Source organism: Myotis brandtii, unplaced genomic scaffold (genome assembly GCF_000412655.1).
Source record: "Myotis brandtii unplaced genomic scaffold, ASM41265v1 scaffold99, whole genome shotgun sequence".
Taxonomy (NCBI): Eukaryota; Metazoa; Chordata; class Mammalia; order Chiroptera; family Vespertilionidae; genus Myotis; species Myotis brandtii.
This window is the reverse complement of record NW_005372121.1, coordinates 2,953,126-2,971,627: the sequence shown is the minus strand read 5'-3', so window position 1 is coordinate 2,971,627 and position 18,502 is coordinate 2,953,126. Positions and strand designations below refer to the sequence as shown.

General features: G+C 39.7%; 1 protein-coding gene and 1 pseudogene across 8 annotated transcripts in view; both read right to left on the bottom strand.

Moving 5' to 3' along the window:
* Positions 1–402: 402 nt before the first annotated feature.
* The window catches only part of GPR160 (G protein-coupled receptor 160), a 35,064-nt gene continuing 16,964 nt past the window's right edge, over positions 403–18,502 (bottom strand). For 2 of the 8 annotated variants that reach the window (XM_014533571.1, XM_014533572.1), the window contains exons 2-4: positions 5,103–5,212; positions 4,369–4,512; positions 403–1,869 (exon numbers count right to left, since the gene is read on the bottom strand). In XM_014533571.1, the coding sequence (XP_014389057.1) occupies positions 789–1,802 (1,014 nt within the window). In that variant the 5' untranslated portion in view covers positions 1,803–1,869; positions 4,369–4,512; positions 5,103–5,212 and the 3' untranslated portion in view covers positions 403–788. Of the gene's footprint in view, positions 1,870–2,294; positions 3,796–4,368; positions 4,513–5,102; positions 5,213–5,860; positions 6,181–6,205; positions 6,577–18,502 lie in introns of those variants that run through there. The other 6 variants (XM_014533569.1, XM_014533570.1, XM_005886563.2 and 3 more) reach the window with 6 other exon arrangements.
* LOC106724826 lies at positions 8,056–13,284 on the bottom strand (annotated as a pseudogene).

The window sequence follows — 18,502 nt, the reverse complement described above, 5'->3', positions numbered from 1 at the left end:
TGCCCCCCATGGGAGGCTTGGCAATGTCTGGAGACATTTTGATTGTCAAGACTGGGGAAGAGGGTGCTACTGGTATCGAGTGGGTAGAGGGTAGGGATGCTACTAAATATTTCAATGCACAGGCGTTCTCCCCAAACAAAGAATTACCTAACCCAAAATATCAATAGTGCTGAGGACAGGAAACCCTGCTTTACTTTTACAATGTAGTTATGATTTGATATTGCAAGTGACATTTAAGTTATAACTGAAAAGGAATCTGGCATGGAGAGAGCCTAGTCACTGCCAGTTCTGTAAGGTAAGCAACCGAAACTTAGCTTGCAGAAATATTTACATTAAGAACAAATATATATTTTTAAAATTAGCTACTCTTCCCCTATGTTAAAGAATATTTATACCGAATCATTTTAAGAAAACCATCTTGATTTTATTGCTGTGAATTAAATAAAAATGTTTATTTAAGTTTATATAAAAGTTGGCAGCGCATCTCAGATTTACATAACAGTTTGCATCCAGTAGTTTTTTTGGATAACAGAAACATCAGTATGGCCAAATGTTAACTCATTTCACTTCTATGTTAATATTTGTAACATGCAATTTTCCTGAACAGGTATAAAATTTTTTCTTGGAATTATTTTGTTTAAAAACGAACAAAAAGACAAATATCATAGCCCCAAAATACACTTTGAGGCGGTTGAGGGAGGCTTCAGTTCAGTTCAGTCTTTGTATGCCCTGAGTTATTCTTTTTTCTTTGAAAATACCACAGTTGTAAGTTTTAACATGGCAACATGTTAACAAATTATAATTGATGTAGGCTTTTCAGTTTGCTCAGGATCATGAATTCCAAGTGCAATGAAGCAGCTTTTCCAGTTGACAAATGGATCCACAGGTAATGCAATGTCTCTTAAATTAAACTTGTGACATTTACACCAGTAAACCGTAGCAATGAGAAAACTATTGACAAAGTACAACCATGGAATGTTCATCTCAATATATGCTGGAATCTGTACTTTAAATAAAAGGATAATTATTTGAAGTAGTACAAATGGTAACCAGGTACCGAGAAAACAGACAATGAACTTGGGCAAGAGTGTTTTTTTAGAGTTCACAGTACAACTAGAATGGGATGAAAAGGGGAAATATAGGACAGTCTCATTCATGTAGGAAGTTATCCTAATAGCCTGTACCAAGGTAATAACTTCTGACCAAGAAGTGATGAAAGCCATAAATAAAATCATCACCATGAAAAATGAGAGCCAGTAACTTTGAATGCTGACGTAGAAAGGACATTGATAAGGATAAACATTCTGTGCCTTCAGGTTTTGGTAGATATCTGGATCTCCCAATACATAAGCAAATACTGAAATCCAAATCAAAATTACTGTAAAGAAATAAAATAATTTCTGACACTTAAATGGAAGGGTGGTTTTAGAAAAATTCAGATAATAATCTATCCATGCTATCAGGAAAACTGGATAATGCAAAAAGCCATAAGTAAAAGATATAATTTGAGTAAATAAGCAGATGTGGTATTTAGTAAACCTAATGTCTAAAAGTACAAAATCCCTGAAATAGGATATAATGGAAATGTTTACCAAAAGTAAAAGGTCCAGGAGTGCTAGTGAAATGCAAAAATATTCCATAAAATTTTGACAGGTGTCTTTTCTTCTCATTCCCAGTGTGAGGATATTTAATAATATTTTCCCAAGTATAATCAAGATTAGCAGACAGTTACCATCCAGGGGCTGACTTGTTTGATGTAACTGGTACTGAGAAGAGCAGTTCTCTGAAGCAAGCACAGTCATATTTTTAGTTAAACTTCAGAAGGCCTGCTGAAAGATAGACGATAAGATACTGCTTTATTTTCCATCCCTGCAAAGAAAAGTGAAAAAGTCTTGATGTTATCTTGATTCTATCTCTATTTTAAGACTTTATAAAACAAGCACTAGGATTCCCCAAATATAATTTAATCCAGTCATTTCCACAAATAATTATATGTATAAATAGGAATTTATGTTTCTCATAAAACTTATAGATGAAGGATTAATATGCATACTTTGGTCATTTTTTGAGACCCAGGTCGTTCAGAACTCTCAGATCTATAACCAAAATGTTACATATAAATTACTAAAACTTCCATATAAGTACACGTTTTAATAATGTGTAAAAAGATAAAATACTTTGTCCTACTGGAGTGAAAACACAGGCTTAAAATAGCAGCCTGCAGGTGGCATTCAGACAATCACTGATTGATAGTTGTTAACCGAGTCTCACTCTGACTCAAGATGTTACCTCACCTGTCCCCCCTTTTGTCTCTTTGTCAGTGAAGTAGAGGTAATGTTTAAGGGGCCTTCTAGTCCAGCAGTTTTCAAACTGTTTTAACTGCAGGATCAACATTCACATTAAGTATCTGAAGTTCAAAGATATGGAACAGACTATTCAGCTGAAAATATTAGGAACCTTGGCAAAGGAAAGAAAGATTTATCTTCTGGGCATGATCTTTCAGGTGTGGCACCTGGAGAGATGAGAGAATACAGGGAAGGAACAGGGACCGAGTATGGATACCTGAGAACATTAGGAAGTGCTAGGTAAAGGCAAAGGAACATGAGTTGAAGCTTGAGTGATAAATGCACTTGGAGGCAGCAAAAAAGATAACATGGTGAAAGAGAAAGGTCAGAAAGGAAGAAATCAGGAAAGGATGGAAGAGAAGGAAGGAAATTAGAGAAATTTATCCTGAAAATATGACCCAAAGATGTTTCTGCAAGACTGTTCAACCAAGTATTTCTGAGTAGCAAAATAAAACCAAACCCAAATAGTAACAAGTCCATCACAAATGTCAACTGGAGAGGGTTAAAATGATACAGTCCTTCCCTACAATGTACTATCCTGCAGCCATTAAAAATGTCAGCAGGAAGACTGTTTTCACTCCACCTTTCTATACTTGTTCAATGTTTAGCCTTATGAATATGTTACATGTTTAAAAATAATATAAATTTCCATAATATGTTTAAATGAATTGCAGGTTACAAAAGTATGTCATTACTTGTTAAGACATTATACATGCATAGAAAAACTTAGAAGGTACACATTGACTTAATACTATGTATTATTATAGGTCTTTCTGAATTTCTCATACTTTAAGGAAAAAATAAGTTAGGGAGTGTCAAGACTAAAAAGTGAAAAACTGAATTTGCTGAAAAGCAGATATCTGATTAAATAATTTCAAAGGAGTAATGAGGATATTGTCTGAGGAGAAAAAATTCAGTGGGAGAAAGCTTAGTTCTATTAACTTGACAGAGTCCTAATTGAGAAGAGAGGCCCTGACATTTGACTTCCGTGTTCATCTTATCACAGTCCAATTTTAGCAAGAATCCTGCTTAGTCGGGTTAGTCAGCATGTCTCATCCTCAATATCTGATCTCCCTCGCTATCTGATCAGGTTCCTCATCTCTCATCGTGCCCCAGGTGATGTCCAATCACCCCGACTACCTTCAGCAAGAATCCTGTTAGGGTTTAGCCAGAATCCCCTGGCCCCTGATGTTTCCTTAGTAATATTTCATCTACTGACCCCACACCTTGCTTCTTGGCTATGAATTCCCACTTGTATTGGAGTGAAGCCCAGTCTCTTCCTGTCATTGCAGAACCTCATCATAGTGACCCCTATACCTATTGCAGTAGTTCTGAATAAGGTCTGCCTTACCATTCTTCAACAAAGGTCATGAACAATTTTTTCTTTAACATACTCATGGCCATAAATACACCAGTGTCGTAAACTCACATATCTATCTATACACACACATGTGTATATATAAAAACAGTTTAAAAAATCATTCAATACCCATATTAATAACTATAGGTTTAAAAGAATCAATGAAATAAGTTCTCTTGTACATTGAAACTTTTTTCTATGCTCAAATATATCGTGTAATTGAACTTGACCCTCTCTCGGAAAAGCTCCATTCCAGATTTGATATATGGTAAATAATGGCACGGAATCATGGTTAACCACCTTGACAAATGCCACTGGCTTTGTAAGTGGTGGTGCTTGGATAAGGAAGCATAGTTGGAATGATAAGACCACTTGAAGCCCTCCAGTGTCAAGAAGAAAAACAAGCTGTTTTAAATAGCAAATGTTGGTTTGGAATAGAGGTGAGGAAGGAAAACAGTGTGGGTTCATATTTATGAAGATCCCCCCCCCCCGCTTTTTTAAAGGTATCTTTACTATAAAATGTAAAAAGAATAATCTGTATAAAATTACTTTATCCTTAATAACTGCAATGCAAATTAAATAAGCAAAGCTAAGGAATCCATGTTTAAATAGGCAACATCCAAGGGGTGTTTCCCAAGTTTCCATTGCATTACTGACTCTCACCGTGGGGCCCAGGGGAAGGCAGAAAAGCAGGCTACTCCCTGGAGGAGCATCTGGGGGGGCTATGGAAGGTCAGCAAAGGGCAGGAAGTGGAGGAGGATCAGTTCCAGTCACCAAGGCAGTTCCCAGAAGCTCCTTGGAAGAGGACTGGAAGAAAGAAGACAAAACAAATCTGAGATGGAATATGTAAGAGAGCCGTAAAGCTGGAAAGAACTTTAGAGATGAGGGAAGATATGCAACTTGAGGCAATATAAAGCAATCAAGAGAAGTTTGAGCTGTTTTATAATGGTTCCCGAATATCATAATTATGGGAACTAAAACTTTCTGAGGTGATACCAACTTATACTCCATGTCCTCGATAAACGACTAAAATTATTCAATATTCCAACATTTTGTTCTTTAAACACCCCCCCAGGACAAGACAAAAATCCTTTATTAGGCTACCTGTCCCAAATTTTCCCTTGAAAAATGTTCATATTAACTCCAAGGATTCAGTGATTTATAAGATACGGTTTTCTTGAAAAAAAAGAATGTTTTAACTACTTATGAATCAACTCAAATTGCTTCATATACAACTTAAAAAGTTAACGTGGAAGTCCTTTTCAAGACATCTTTGGGTTTGCATTGTGATCTGACCGATTCAGAGGTATTAGCAGGCCTGAAGGAAACAAACCATGATTTCTTTTCTGCTTTTCTAGTTATTACCAACCCAAATCTTAACAACACACCATACTTACTCTGCTTTCTCTAGCAGGTCGCTCTCAGCTGATCTTCCTATTTTATTTCAGTTTAGTGCCTTCAATTAACTTTTGGTTTCTGGCATACCAAACTGCCACATGAATAAGCTCTGTGTGGAAGACCAAAAAAACCCCCCATCATTAATAGCTATCTTAGTAACTGGAGTTCAATATAACTGGCTCCAGATCTCTGCTTAGAAAAACTATAACTTGCACCCTAGCCGGTCTGGCTCAGTGAATAGAGTGTTGGCCTGGGTTCCATTCTGGTCAAGGGCACATGCCCAGGTTGTGGGCCTCAATCCCCAGTAGGGGCCGTGCAGGCAGCTGGTCAATGATTCTCATCATTGATGTTTCTATCTCTCCCTCTTCCTTCCTCTCTGACATCAATAAAAATATATTTAAAAAAGAAAAAGAAAACGATAACTTTCTGTGGGATTAGAACCAGTAACTAATTGCTTATCTTTTTTCCAGCAAAAGGAAGAAAGGGAATACTTAGGTTGGAAGTCCACCAAAGACCGGCGATGTGGGTGCATATAACATGGCATCTATTTACAGAAATCAGGCTTTGGAGTCTGACCTCACAGTTCTCACAGTGTGATTACAGGACCTTTTGACACTTGTTGCATGGTAGCATAAATAACATTTCTTAAAATGAAAATTTGCTGTTTTCCCAAACCAAAAAACTGAGTAAAATGACATTGTTTCACATCTCACAGATTGCTTGTGTCTGGCTCAATAGCAGACAGCTGAATCCTCACCTATATTAAATCAGGTGCAGTATCACATTTCCTGTAGCTTTTGGAAAGTCCTCTGTACATTCGAGTTTGAGAGAAAAAAAAATAACTTTTTAAAAATAGGTAACAAATTAAACTTAATACAGTAACTTCATAGTATTATAATCAGATAGTTGTGCTATGCAACCTCCGAAAAGTTTAACAAAAAAACCATGTGCATGAAATAGGATGGGCAGATGAACAGTTAACATTCTGGTCAACGACTGTACAGAAAATAAAACTAGAACAGTAGCTGGATTTGCTGATCCTGAATGGAGAAAGCCTGTGGGAGAAATAATGTATTAAGTTTTGTCCAGGGGTTTTACATACCTTTCATCTTAATCCTTACGGCCATCATGAAAGGTACGTATTATTTTTCCCCAGGAGGAAAAGGGCTTGGTGTTAACTAGCACATTTCCTGAGGTTGCATGACTGATAAGTGCTGGAGCTGAAGTGCAGTCTCAGGTCTGATTTCAAAATTCGTGATCTTCAGTAAGCCTCAATTATGGCCCCACTCAGGGCGAAATGTAGAAAGGGACCCAAGGCACGGATGTGAAAGAGCTTTCCCAAAAAGGTAATATCCAACTGAGAGTGACTATGTTGGTTCCTGGTACTCCAAGCCACAGCTAACTGACCTATTTGGACAATGTAGTTGTATTCCTCCAAAAGGTAAATATAACTTTTTTTAAAAATGTGGTCTTTGCTTGATATGTCAAAATTCAGTGAAAAAAAATAAAATGGTGTTCAATTGCCTGACAACTTTTAAAGAAATAGATGTTTTTCATTCATTTACATAGTATAGATTCAATATAGAAAATTAAGAAAATATAAGAAAAGTTTGGAGTTTTTAAAAAAATAGGTAATATTAATTTACATAGTCTAAAACTCAAGTTACAGAAAGTATATACAGTGAAAATAACTCATCCTACCCACTCTTCAACACCCTTCAGCCCCACTCACCACTATCTAGTCCCTCCCTAGGTAAAACCACTGTTACCAGTTACTTGTGTAGTTTTCAGAGATTCTAAAGCAAGCTTTTAAAAAGAAAATCACGGTTACCAGTTAAAGCAACTAGCGAGGGATTCTTGATTTGCCCTTTCCTAGGTCTCATATACATATTGATAGCATGAGATAAGGTAGAACACAACAAAATGTGAACCAGTGATCTGTCAGACCATAGGAGTAATTTCCACCCATCCAAACAAGGCTGGCCATCAGGAAGGTCACTGGGACCCGGCAAAAAGAGGGGAACTAGGGATTATCTCAGAGTTAGAAGATAGGTGTTCCCACCCCACCCCCACCCCCAGGGTATAGCATTACAGTGCTCACCCATACCTGCTGCTTCTCAGCTTCTAAGCCCACGGGAAGATTTTAGTTCCTTAACCCTTATAATTAGGTGAGGCCATGTGGCTATTTCTGGCCAATGGGCTATGGGGCCAAAGCATTTACTTTCAGAAGAGAGCCCCCTCAGTGTTCTCTTCCCAGCCCAGGGAATAAAGAGGCCATGTGTTCCAGATAGTACAGCTCAAGATGGCAGAGCCTCTGTCAACCTGGGTCCTTGAGTGACTGTGGAGCAAAGCCCCAGATGTGTAGTGTAAGAAATACAAGTTTGTTGTATTAAGCTGCAAGAATTTTGTGATTATTTTTTATGTTCTATCCTGACTAATACAATTCCTTATAATTCTCTGTACCCTTTGAAAATTTTTAATAGCTAGCATATAGTACCTTTCAGAATCTTAAAAAGCTATAGTAGAGCACTGGCTGGGTAGCTCAGTTGGTCAGAGCATCATTCCCAAGGTTTTGGGTTCGACTGCCAGTCAAGGCACATACAAGAATCAACCAGTTAATGCATACTTAAGTGGAACAACAAATCTATGTTTCCTTCTCAAATCAATAAAAAAAATTGTTCTATTTTTAAAAAGCTATAGTAGAAAAATAAACTTTGAAAAGCAACAATGCAAGTATTAGGAAATTGGTAAAATCAAAATTCAATTTTAATTTCCAGTACATCTTTGCACTGTTTTGTTCTGATCTTCTTATTTGCCTATAATGGAAAAGAAGGTTTTGATTCAGTGAACTAAGTTTACACCTTAAGGGAAAGGAGGGTGAATTAAACCCAAAGTAACAGAAGGATATAATATAGAGCAGAAAACAATGAAATTTTTAAAACAACAGAAAAATCAATGAGCCAAAAGCTGGTTCTTTAAAACAAAAAAACAAAATTGATAAACCTCCAGTCGAACTAAGAAAGAACTTAATAAAATTAAGAAAGATAGGACCTTACTACAGATCTCATAAACACTATAAAGATAATAAGGGACTATAATGAATAACTTTATTCCAATAAATGAGACAACTGTGATGAAGCATTCTGAAAAGACACTAAAACTCTTTCAAAAAGATCCCTAAAAATCCCTATTAAAGAAACTGATTTTGAATTTAAACACCTTCCCACAAAGAAAACTCTAGGTCCAGATATCTTCATTGATGAATTCTACCAAACATTTAAGAAAGAACTACCAAACTTAAAGAGAACAAAAGAGGATATAAAGAGACAATCCACACACAAAAAAGGACAAATGGGCTATTATACATATGAAAAGGTCAGCATCACTCATAAAAAAATTTAAAAACCCAGAAATTTAAACTGTACTGCTTGCCTTTCAAGAGACAGGGTGGTGGATGTTGCCACTGCTGACCACCTGCTGGGTGATCAGCCCCAAGGAGAAGGGGAGATTTCATTTAGCATGTTCAGCAGTGTGGCCAGTCTCAATCAGCTGCATGTCACTCCGGAGTTCAGCAGTGCCCCTGGAGACTGCAGTGGTGATGACTAAAACCTCAAGGAGGGGGTCTTCTTGGGCCCAGACCAGTGTTCTGGGCAGGCACAGTGACTTTACATGAGGCCACGGCACGAGCACAGGCAACAGCTGACACCTTATTGGCCAGCAGCATGTCGCTGATCTCAGTGAGGGAGCTCCTTCTTGGTGAAGGCAAAGCCCACCTTCCCCCGGATGTGAGACAACAGTTTCTCCAGAGCTGGGCGGTTTTCCAGATGCCCCCGAATGGCCTTGCTCCATGGTGTTCCTGTCCGTCTGGCCCACAGCCTTCCCAGGAGGGGCATGCGGGTCTGCTGCATCCTCTCGGAGCCCACATTGTCTGCTCCCACAATGAGGCATGTTGGATAATCAGCCAGGAGCTGGATGATCCTAAGGAAGTTGTTGGACTTCCAGGTCACCCAGTCTTCCCTGGGCAGCATGGCGGTGCGTCAGGGATTGCCATGCAGGGTTTAAAGACGATGATGCCACACTCACGAGGACACCTAGCGAGAGCGACACACTGACATTGTCAAACATTCTAGTCCAGTCGTCTTGTAGGACACTGCACGGTCTGGATTTGTCCATGTAATTGTTGCCTCATATTAGATAAGTGTTTTCCGCAAGAATACTATCTGAATTATGCATCCCGTTATGTCAGTTTGTCTCATTACTGGTCACATGAAGTTAGATCACCTAATTAAGGAGTTGTCTGCCATATATCCCTGTATGGTACCTTTTGTAATCAATAAGTAATCTCCAGGATAAAACCTTGAGACACTTAGACTATGCTCTTCCACAGCAAAGTTTCACCTAATAGCTTTAGCATCCATTTATCACCCTTGCCTGAATCAATTATCATCCTGGGAATTACAAAACAGTGATTTTCTAATTCTATGATTCCTTCTGCTTTTACACGCTAGCAATTTTTCCCCTGGAAATATATTATGGATTCATGGATTTATTTTTAATCATTGCCACCCTTATTCTTTTGAATGCCTATTTCCAAACTCATCCCGTAGAGTTCTTTCAAGCTGGTTCCTGGGTTCTCTTGACATTTCCAGTCTTTAAACACGTTTGTGGAGCCAACAGGGATCTGATATATCCATCCCGGACTGTTACATGAGAGAAATAAACTTGTACTGGATTTGAACCATTACATTTTTGGTTTGTTTTTACAGCATTTTAGCCCACCCTCCTTAATACAAAATACTTCTAATTGTTCTTTTTCAAAGCCCTCCCCTCTTGCTGCACATGTCTCTGTTTCTATTGTAACATTTTTAGCCACCGTGAGCCTTCACTGTGTCTTTTGCCTACTCTCAGTATCATATCAGTATTCTTAATCAGACTTATGGCATGCGGTATTCTGCATATAGAGTATTACAGTTACCGATGGCTCGTGATTTACCATGGCCCAGGGGCCTTTCCTGCCAGGAACAGGCACAAAGCCAGTCATCTCCATTTTAAACTTCCTACTTACAAAATTAATTAGCCTTCATTTGACTTTGTCCAATTTGTAAGTACCCAATTTATCCAGGTTATTTTGATTTTTATTGCTAGTATCTCTGGCATACAAACACACACACACAATAGATCACTGGTCATGGCTTAAAATTGATGAAATAGAACTGGGCCCCAGGCTAACCTCTGCAAGGTTAACAGCTGTCCCATACCAACACTCTAAAAATATTTATGTCCTTTACAGTGCCTTTGTGTGACCTTTCCACCATCTAACTATGGTATCATCTGAGCTAAACTGTGTTTCCTTGGGGCACAGGCGATTGTATATCCTTAATTATATCAATGGCATGAGAGTGTCAAGACATATGTGTCCTGCTTCCTCCAGATCCTTACAAACTTCTTGAAGAAATTAGGTTACACTGATATGAATCTGTTTTCCATTCATTACCATTAATTTTTACCCATGCCCTATGTCTGCTTGCAAATTAATATACCGGTGATGTATATTTTCATACAGCCCTCCCTCACAATGTAATGATACCTTCTTACTACTGCAAATTGTATATGTATATGTGTGTGTGTGTGTGTGTGTGTGTGTGTGTGTGTGTATCCACTTCATAATTTTGGTGGGGACAGATCATTAATATAAGTATAATGTTCAGAATGAAGAAGAAAAGCATCCCATACCTTGTACTAATCATTCAGATTTTGCTACCAAATTTTAAGACATCAATAATAGGAATATACCTAAATAACTCAATAAGTATGGGAAAAGGGTTCATAAGAAAAATAAAGAGTTATAAGAATTGTAGTTGTTCAAAAGTAGAATGTGTAGTAGTTTGGGAGCTAGTGTTTGCACCAGCACCAGAAAAGTCCAAAGACATATGCTTAACAAACATGCTCATAAAAGAGGTTTAACCTTCAAAGGACATTTGAACTAGAGATGCTTCCTAGTTCTCAATGATTATCATCAACTTTAGTCTTGCACTTAAGTCAAGGAAGGGGTGTAGCATACACTGACTTAGAAAGTATCAATCAGAAACTGGCTCACTAGTTCCTGGGACCTCACTCGCAGTCCCAACCCACTGAACACGGCTCCTGGACTGACTCAGCACCGGAGATGACAACACTGCTCAAGTTCATTTGTTTGTAGTTTCCAGAACTACAAAGCTCTGTTTGTCATTTCTGAGAAAGTTATATATTGGAATATATATATGTCTCCTCAGATCTATTTCCTTAAAGCGTATGATAGAAGTTTCAAAGATTATGTTTTGGGGGACAGGTAGGCAGGCTACTTAATAAGTCAAACAATTCTACTTAAATACATGCGGTGCTTTTTTGTTTATAAAATGTTTCATGGTTAAGTATTAGCACTGAGGAATAAAGGCCTTTTCCCGAATTGGAGGTGAGGAGAAAGTGCTAGTAGATGAAAAAGAGACATAGTCATATGAACAAAATAAAGGAAAACAAACCATAGGTCATCTTGAGAGCTGCAGAAAAAGCTTTTGACAAAATTCAACACCCGATCATGATACAAACTCCCCAGCAAAGTAGAAATTGAGGGAAATTACCTCAACCTGATAAAGAACCTCTGAAAAATCTCCAGCTAGTATCATACTTAATTATGAAACACTGACAACTTTCACACGAAAACTGGGAACAAGACAAGGATATCTGCTCTAATCACTTCTATTCAACATTGTAGGGTGTCACAGCCAGTTCAGAAAGGTAAGAGAAAAGGGCACAGAGATTAGGAAGGATAAAGTAAAACTATTTATAGATGGTGTTTATACATACAGAAAATTCTAAGGCACCTACCAAAAATTTACTGGAATTAATAATTTAATAAGGTTGTAGGTCAATTTTTAAAATGCCTATATACATACATAAACAAAACTTGGAAATGTAAAAAGTACCATTTACAATAGACTCAAAAATATAAAATACATAGGAATAAGTCTTTTAAAATATGTATAAAACTTTCATGCCAAAAGCTACAAAACACTGCTGAGAAAAACTAAAGATTAATATTGTTAAGATGTCAATACTCCCGGATTGATAGATTCAGTGTAGCCCTGATCAAAATCCAACCTGGCTTATTTGTAAAAATTAACAAACCAATTCTAAAATGTATATGGAAATGCAAAGAGCAAGGACAGTAAAAAAATTCTGAAAGAGAACAAAGTTGGAGGACCTATATTACCCGATTTTGATACTGTTTTACAGAACCCAAGACAGTGTAGTACTGGCTTAAGAACAAACAAACAGAACCAAGTAGATCATTCTAATAGTCCACTTGATCCAAAAGAAAGCACCAGTGCAATTCAGGGGAGAGAGCCTTTTAATAGATGGTGCTGGGCGAACTGGATAGCTATATGAAAAAGAAGAACCACAATCCCACCTCACACCATACACACAAATTCATTCAGGGCGGATCACAGGCCTAAATATAAAAGTTAAGACTAAGCACCACTCCTGGAATGACTCAACAACCAGGGATGATGACACTGCTCAAGTTTAGTTGTTTGTAAAGCTTCTAGAAGGAAAACAAAGAACATCTTTGTAAACCTGGGGTAGGTAAAGAATTCTTAAACAAAACACAAAAGCACTAACCATAAAAGAAAAAAAGATAAAGTGGCCTTCTTAAACTCTTCTGCTCATAAGAAAATGAAAGGCAAGAAACACACTGGGAGAAAATATTTACAGCACATATACTGAACAAAGGATTTATGCTCATACTACTAGACCACATATATATAAATAGTGCCTACAAATCAATAGTAAAAGGACAATTCAAAACAAAAATGGGCTAAATATTTGAAAAGACACTTGTAAAAGAAATCATACAAATGGTCACTAGCACACACAAAGCTTAACATCATCAGTCATCAGGAAAAAGCTAATCAAAAGACCAATACCAAGATTTAAAAAAGATATAAGAATGTAAAATAGTACAACCTTTGGAAAACAGTTTGACACAAACATACACCTATCCTATGATCCAGTAATTCCACTCCTAGGCATTTTACCCAGGAGAAATTAAAACACATGTCTGCAAGAAAACTTGTATGACAATACCAAAATGCTGGCAAGGATGTGGAACAACAGAAACTCTTACTAGTAGGAATATAAAATAGTATAACATGCTGCACAAATTTTTGTGCACTGGGCCTCTAGTAGGAATATAAAATAGTATAGCCACTTTGGGAGACAGTATAGCAGTTTCTTATAAAATTAAACATATTATCATACAATCCAGTGATCACACTTCCTTGGTAGCAATGAAAACCATGTCCACACAGATATCTGTACACAAATGTTTATAGCAGCATTATTCATAATTGCAAAAGCTGGAACCAACCAAATATCCTTCAGGAAGTAACTAAATAAACTGTGATTATTCAGTTTATTCCCCATCTCCTTCCCCCAAGCACATTTTCTCTGCCCTTCTTTCTCCTAAGCTCCAGGAGCCCTTCTTTTGAAAACGTCCAACATCTGGTGCTGTTCGCCATTAACACAAGGAGAATGGATGAATAAATTGTGGTATGATCAAAGAATGGAATATTAGCTACTAATAAGGAACAAACTACTGAAACAGACAACAAGCATCTCAAAAACATTATGTTGACAAAAGAAGCCACTTCTGTTCTGTTGTATACTGTATTCCATTTATAAAAGCCTACTGTTTTGTATTATTGTGTTGTATTCCATTTATAGGAAGTTAAGTACAGGCAAAGCTCACTTGTGCTAGAAATCAGAACAGCAATAGCCTCTGGGTAGGGAGACTGACTACAAAGGGGCACAGGAGAGCTTTCTGGAGCATGGCAATGTTCTGTATCTTGACAGGGATATTGTTTACATGGTGCATATATTTATCAAAATGAAACAATTAAGATCTGTGCATTTCACTATATGTAACTCAAATTTTTAAGTGATTAAAAATGCCCACCCAAAAGACTTACTACTAGACAAACTACAAATCAATCATACTTACTTCCAGAAGGTATAGTTTGTGTGTGTATCTTTTGGAAATTATAACATGTCAAATCCTAATATATAAAAAGCCAGGGGCCGTCACGACCTAAACGATCGGATGGATGACCGAACAGCAGGCTAGGGTCCCGGCCGGCGCGGCGGGATTCAATCTGGGTTCTGGCCACCCGAGGCGTGGCGGCAGGAGGGAGCTGTGGGAACGGAGCCATGCTGCCATTGGACTGGCCTCTGGGTCCCTCCCCACGCCCGCAGGCTCCGGGGAACCAGAGCCATGCTGCGATTGGACGGGCCTCTTGGTACCTCCTCCCTCCCGCAGGCTCCGGGGAACCAGAGCCATGCTGCGATCTGGGAATCTTGATCCCTACCCTGGCCCGCAGGCCCGGTGAACTGGAGCCATGCTGCGATGGGACTGAACCCTACTCAAGGGGTCCCAGATTGTGAGAGAGTGCAGGCTGGGCTGAGAGACACACCCCCCGCCCAGTGCACAAATTTTTGTGCACCAGGCCTCTAGTAGTTAATAAAATACTCATTGTTAAACTTTTAATTATATCATATGATACACACATACATTTAATATATGCATATTACTAAAAAAAAAACCTCAAATTCATTTTTCTTTGTATATTAATTTACTCCAAAAATATTTATGGAAGCCATCCAGGTTTACACTGTGACTCAATCACAATATAATGCTGCTATTTCACCTTTTCTCTAGGGCAGAATCTGAGTGCACCTTACAGAATAAAGTTTACCTAAAAGGAGTGTCCTGGTCTGTGCGTGGGAGGAAAGGTGTTGGATAACCAAACAGACCCAGACTTAAGAAATAAAAACAAGTTTGGTGCCAATCAGGTCCAGCAGATTCCTCCTTTCAGGCCTCCACTGACTAAATGCAGGCCCATCGGCTCCACTCCTGACCCTGCGGCCACTGGAGGGTGTGTGAACACGCCGCCAAGGAAGCTGCTGCCTGGCCAGTGGCATCTATTACAGCTCAGTACCCAGGCCTGGAGGAAGGAAACACCTTGACCACAGGCAGCTAACCAACCTTCTGGTAACTTCCCTTCCCTGCCCCCAATCTCCCTTAGGGTAGAACCTTAGAGTCTGCTCTAAGCCAGGTTTTGGAGGTGTGATGACTAACAGATAAAACAACTGCTCCTCAGACACCGTCTCTACAGCCCACACTGCCCAGTACCAGGGAAAGTACAGAGTGAGGGCACTTCCTGCACTCCTCCTGCATTTTAAAGACTGTTTAAAATGTTGATGCCTTTTGACTCCAGTAATTTGTCTTAAGGAAATAATCAAGGTTAAAGAAATTAATGACTGCATGAGCAGCTCACTTCAGCATACTTATAATAGCCTACAGAACACGCTCGCCCCAAAAGAATTAAGACAACTTAAATGCCTAATGACAGGGAAGTAGTCTAATGAATTCCGATAGTCATGAGATGGACAACTGGTCTGCAGCCACGAAAAACAAGCTTCTCAGAAAAATCAAAGAACTGGAAAATGCTGACATATAATGTTAACTGATACAAGCGAGCTGTATATATCAGGGCTTCGCAGGGAGATGTAATGGAAGTCCCGTCTCCTAGAGATGCTGCTGATCCCGGAATCAGTGATACTGAGGGGACGTGCTTGTCCTCGGACAGTCTGACCCAATGAGGCAGGGAGGTTGAACACCATGGTACAGAATGAGCTGCCCCCAAAGTACCACTCTGGACACAGATTATTTCAGTTGAAACAACAGAGGCCTAGAAGGCTTGGAAGAACTTTTGATCTTATCTCTTACTGCCTCAAAGAATTCAGACAAAGGACCTGAAGCTACCATCATAAAATGACTGTATTTTCATATGAACTAGGTGTGGCTAACAGGGAGGAGCTGAGCATTTGATCCAAGTCCTCTCTCTGTGCCACTGTGTCAAGATGATCCAATCTACACTTGTTCACTAAACAATAACTCACCTCCCTGTGAATTTCCTTCCACCTCCCCCCTTAGTTCCAAATGACACACATACCTCATTTTGCCTTAGTCTTTGTAATTTCCATGCTAAGTGAATTCCCTGAGCCAACGTATTAAAACTTGATTTTCTCCTGTTAATCTGCTGTAAGTCATTTGAATTATTTGACCAGTCAGGGAAATAATTAAGGGAAAAGAGGGAGATTTCCCCATCCCCCCCCAGAGTATCATCCTAATATTAGGTAAAGAGGGAAAAAAATGTATGTATATACACATATCAGAGGTAATTAATGCCAGGCCACCTGGTAGGTAAGGTGACTGGTAAGGTCATGGCCTTATAGACCAATAGTTCCCCAACTTGAATGCAGATCTTGTTAAAGGGTGGATCCTGACTGACTATGTCTGGGATGAGCCTAAGATTCTGCATTTCTAACAAGCTCCCAGGTGACGCCCATGCTGCCGGTCCATGGGCCACAGGGAAAGGCAAGGCTGCAGGTGGCACACACCCTGGAGAGTCACGCTGTGTTCACAGCGAATGACTGATTGGTGAGAGTACGGGTGTGTCCTTTCTTTGCACACACACACCTATGTTTACCAGATTTTCCAAAGGAAAATGTACTGCTTATATAACCAGAAAGAAAACTCCACTCTTCCAAGTCCTTTGATTCAGTAATTATTTGTAGGAATCCGGCCCAAGTCATGTGAAATGGAATCAAAAGGCAAAACACTGTCTCTCCTCAAATCACTTCTGACACCAAATGTGCTGGTTCTTCACACCAAGCCATTCTAACACTACGCAGAGTCCGGGCAGACCCCATGGGGGCTCAGTCTCACGAGACTGTATGTACACTCAATGAGAAGGTTTACGGACATTCCATCTAGAATGATTTACAATATCAAATGAAGTGCTGCCCACTGCAGACGCCAGTCTCAAGTCCCAGGCGGTCAAGCAGCTGTAAGTCAGGGATTCCCATGACGCCCTCCTCAGGTTTGATAATCTGCTTTAATGGCTCACAGAACTCAGGGAAACACTTTACTTACGTGGACCCCGAGAAGACTCATTGGATGTGAACCCAGAGAAGGAATGTATCAACTCACATGGACTCCCCATGGTGGACTGAGGGTCCACATTTTATAAGTAATGAAAGTCTAGTGGCCATCAGCCGACAGGGGCTTCTCACGTACTCTGTAGACCAGGGAAAACCTCAGACTGAACTCTTGGCTTCCTGCACTGTGTGTGCCCTGCTCCTTTACGCGAAGTCAGCTACTACAAGGAGTTCCTGGTTTCATCTGAGACCCGCCCCGCCCAATCAGAACTGCACAATTATAGCCTCAGGTGCATTTAAACCAATCAATCGGAACTGCTCCTAACGACCAATCAGGACTGCACTCTCTCTCCTCTACACCAGATGAATTTGAACACCTCATTTACATCCAACAGACCTGCTTGGGGACCTGGGTGGCAGCTTCCTCCATGAAAGGTGGCCTTCCCTTTGCCTCCTCAGAGGACACTTTCAGTGTCTGCCTCAGGCTGGCGCCTCCCTGGTTTGCAATCTGTTCACATGAATCAAGTCTCTCCATTTCCTCATATTTTTGGGGGGAATTTTTGTTTGACACTATTACTGATTTATTATAAAGGATACAACTTGGGAAGAGCCAAATGGAAGAGATGTATAGGGCAAGGTATGGGGGAAGGTGCAGAGCTGCCACTCCCTCTGGGGCACGCCGCCCTCCCAGCACCTTGATGTGCTCACCAACTCCAGTGTTTGGGGGTTTTATAGAGGCTTCATTATGCAGGCATGAATGATTAAATCACTGACTGCTGGTGACTAAATTCAATCTCCAGTTCCTCTCCTCTCCCTCCTTGGTGGTCAGGGTGTGAGACTGAAAGTTCCAACCCACTAATCACAGGGCTGGTTCCCCGGACAACCATGCCCCATCCACCAAGAAATACCTCATTAGCATAAACTCAGGTAAAGCTGGAAGGGACTTTCTGTACCAGGAACTAGAGATAAAGACCAAATATATCACAGAATCAAGGGTTTATGTACATTCAATTTAGAATGATTTACAATATCAAAAAAGAGCAACCTCTTAGTTCCCTAATATTAAGAGAAGGGCTAGCTCTAGCTGGTTTGGCTCAGTGGATAGAGTGCAGACCAAAGGGCCCCGGGTTCAATTCCAGTCAAGGGCACGTACCTTGGTTGCAGGCTCCTCCCCGACCCAGGGCCTGGTGGCTCATGCAGGAAGCAACCAATTAAAGTGTTTCTCTCACATAGATGTTTCTCTCTGTCTTTCCTGCTCTCTCCCACTCTCCCTAAATATCAATGGGAAAATATCCTTGGGTAAGGATTAACCGAGAGAGAGAGAGAGAGAGAGAGAGAGAGAGAGAGAGAGAGAGAGCGC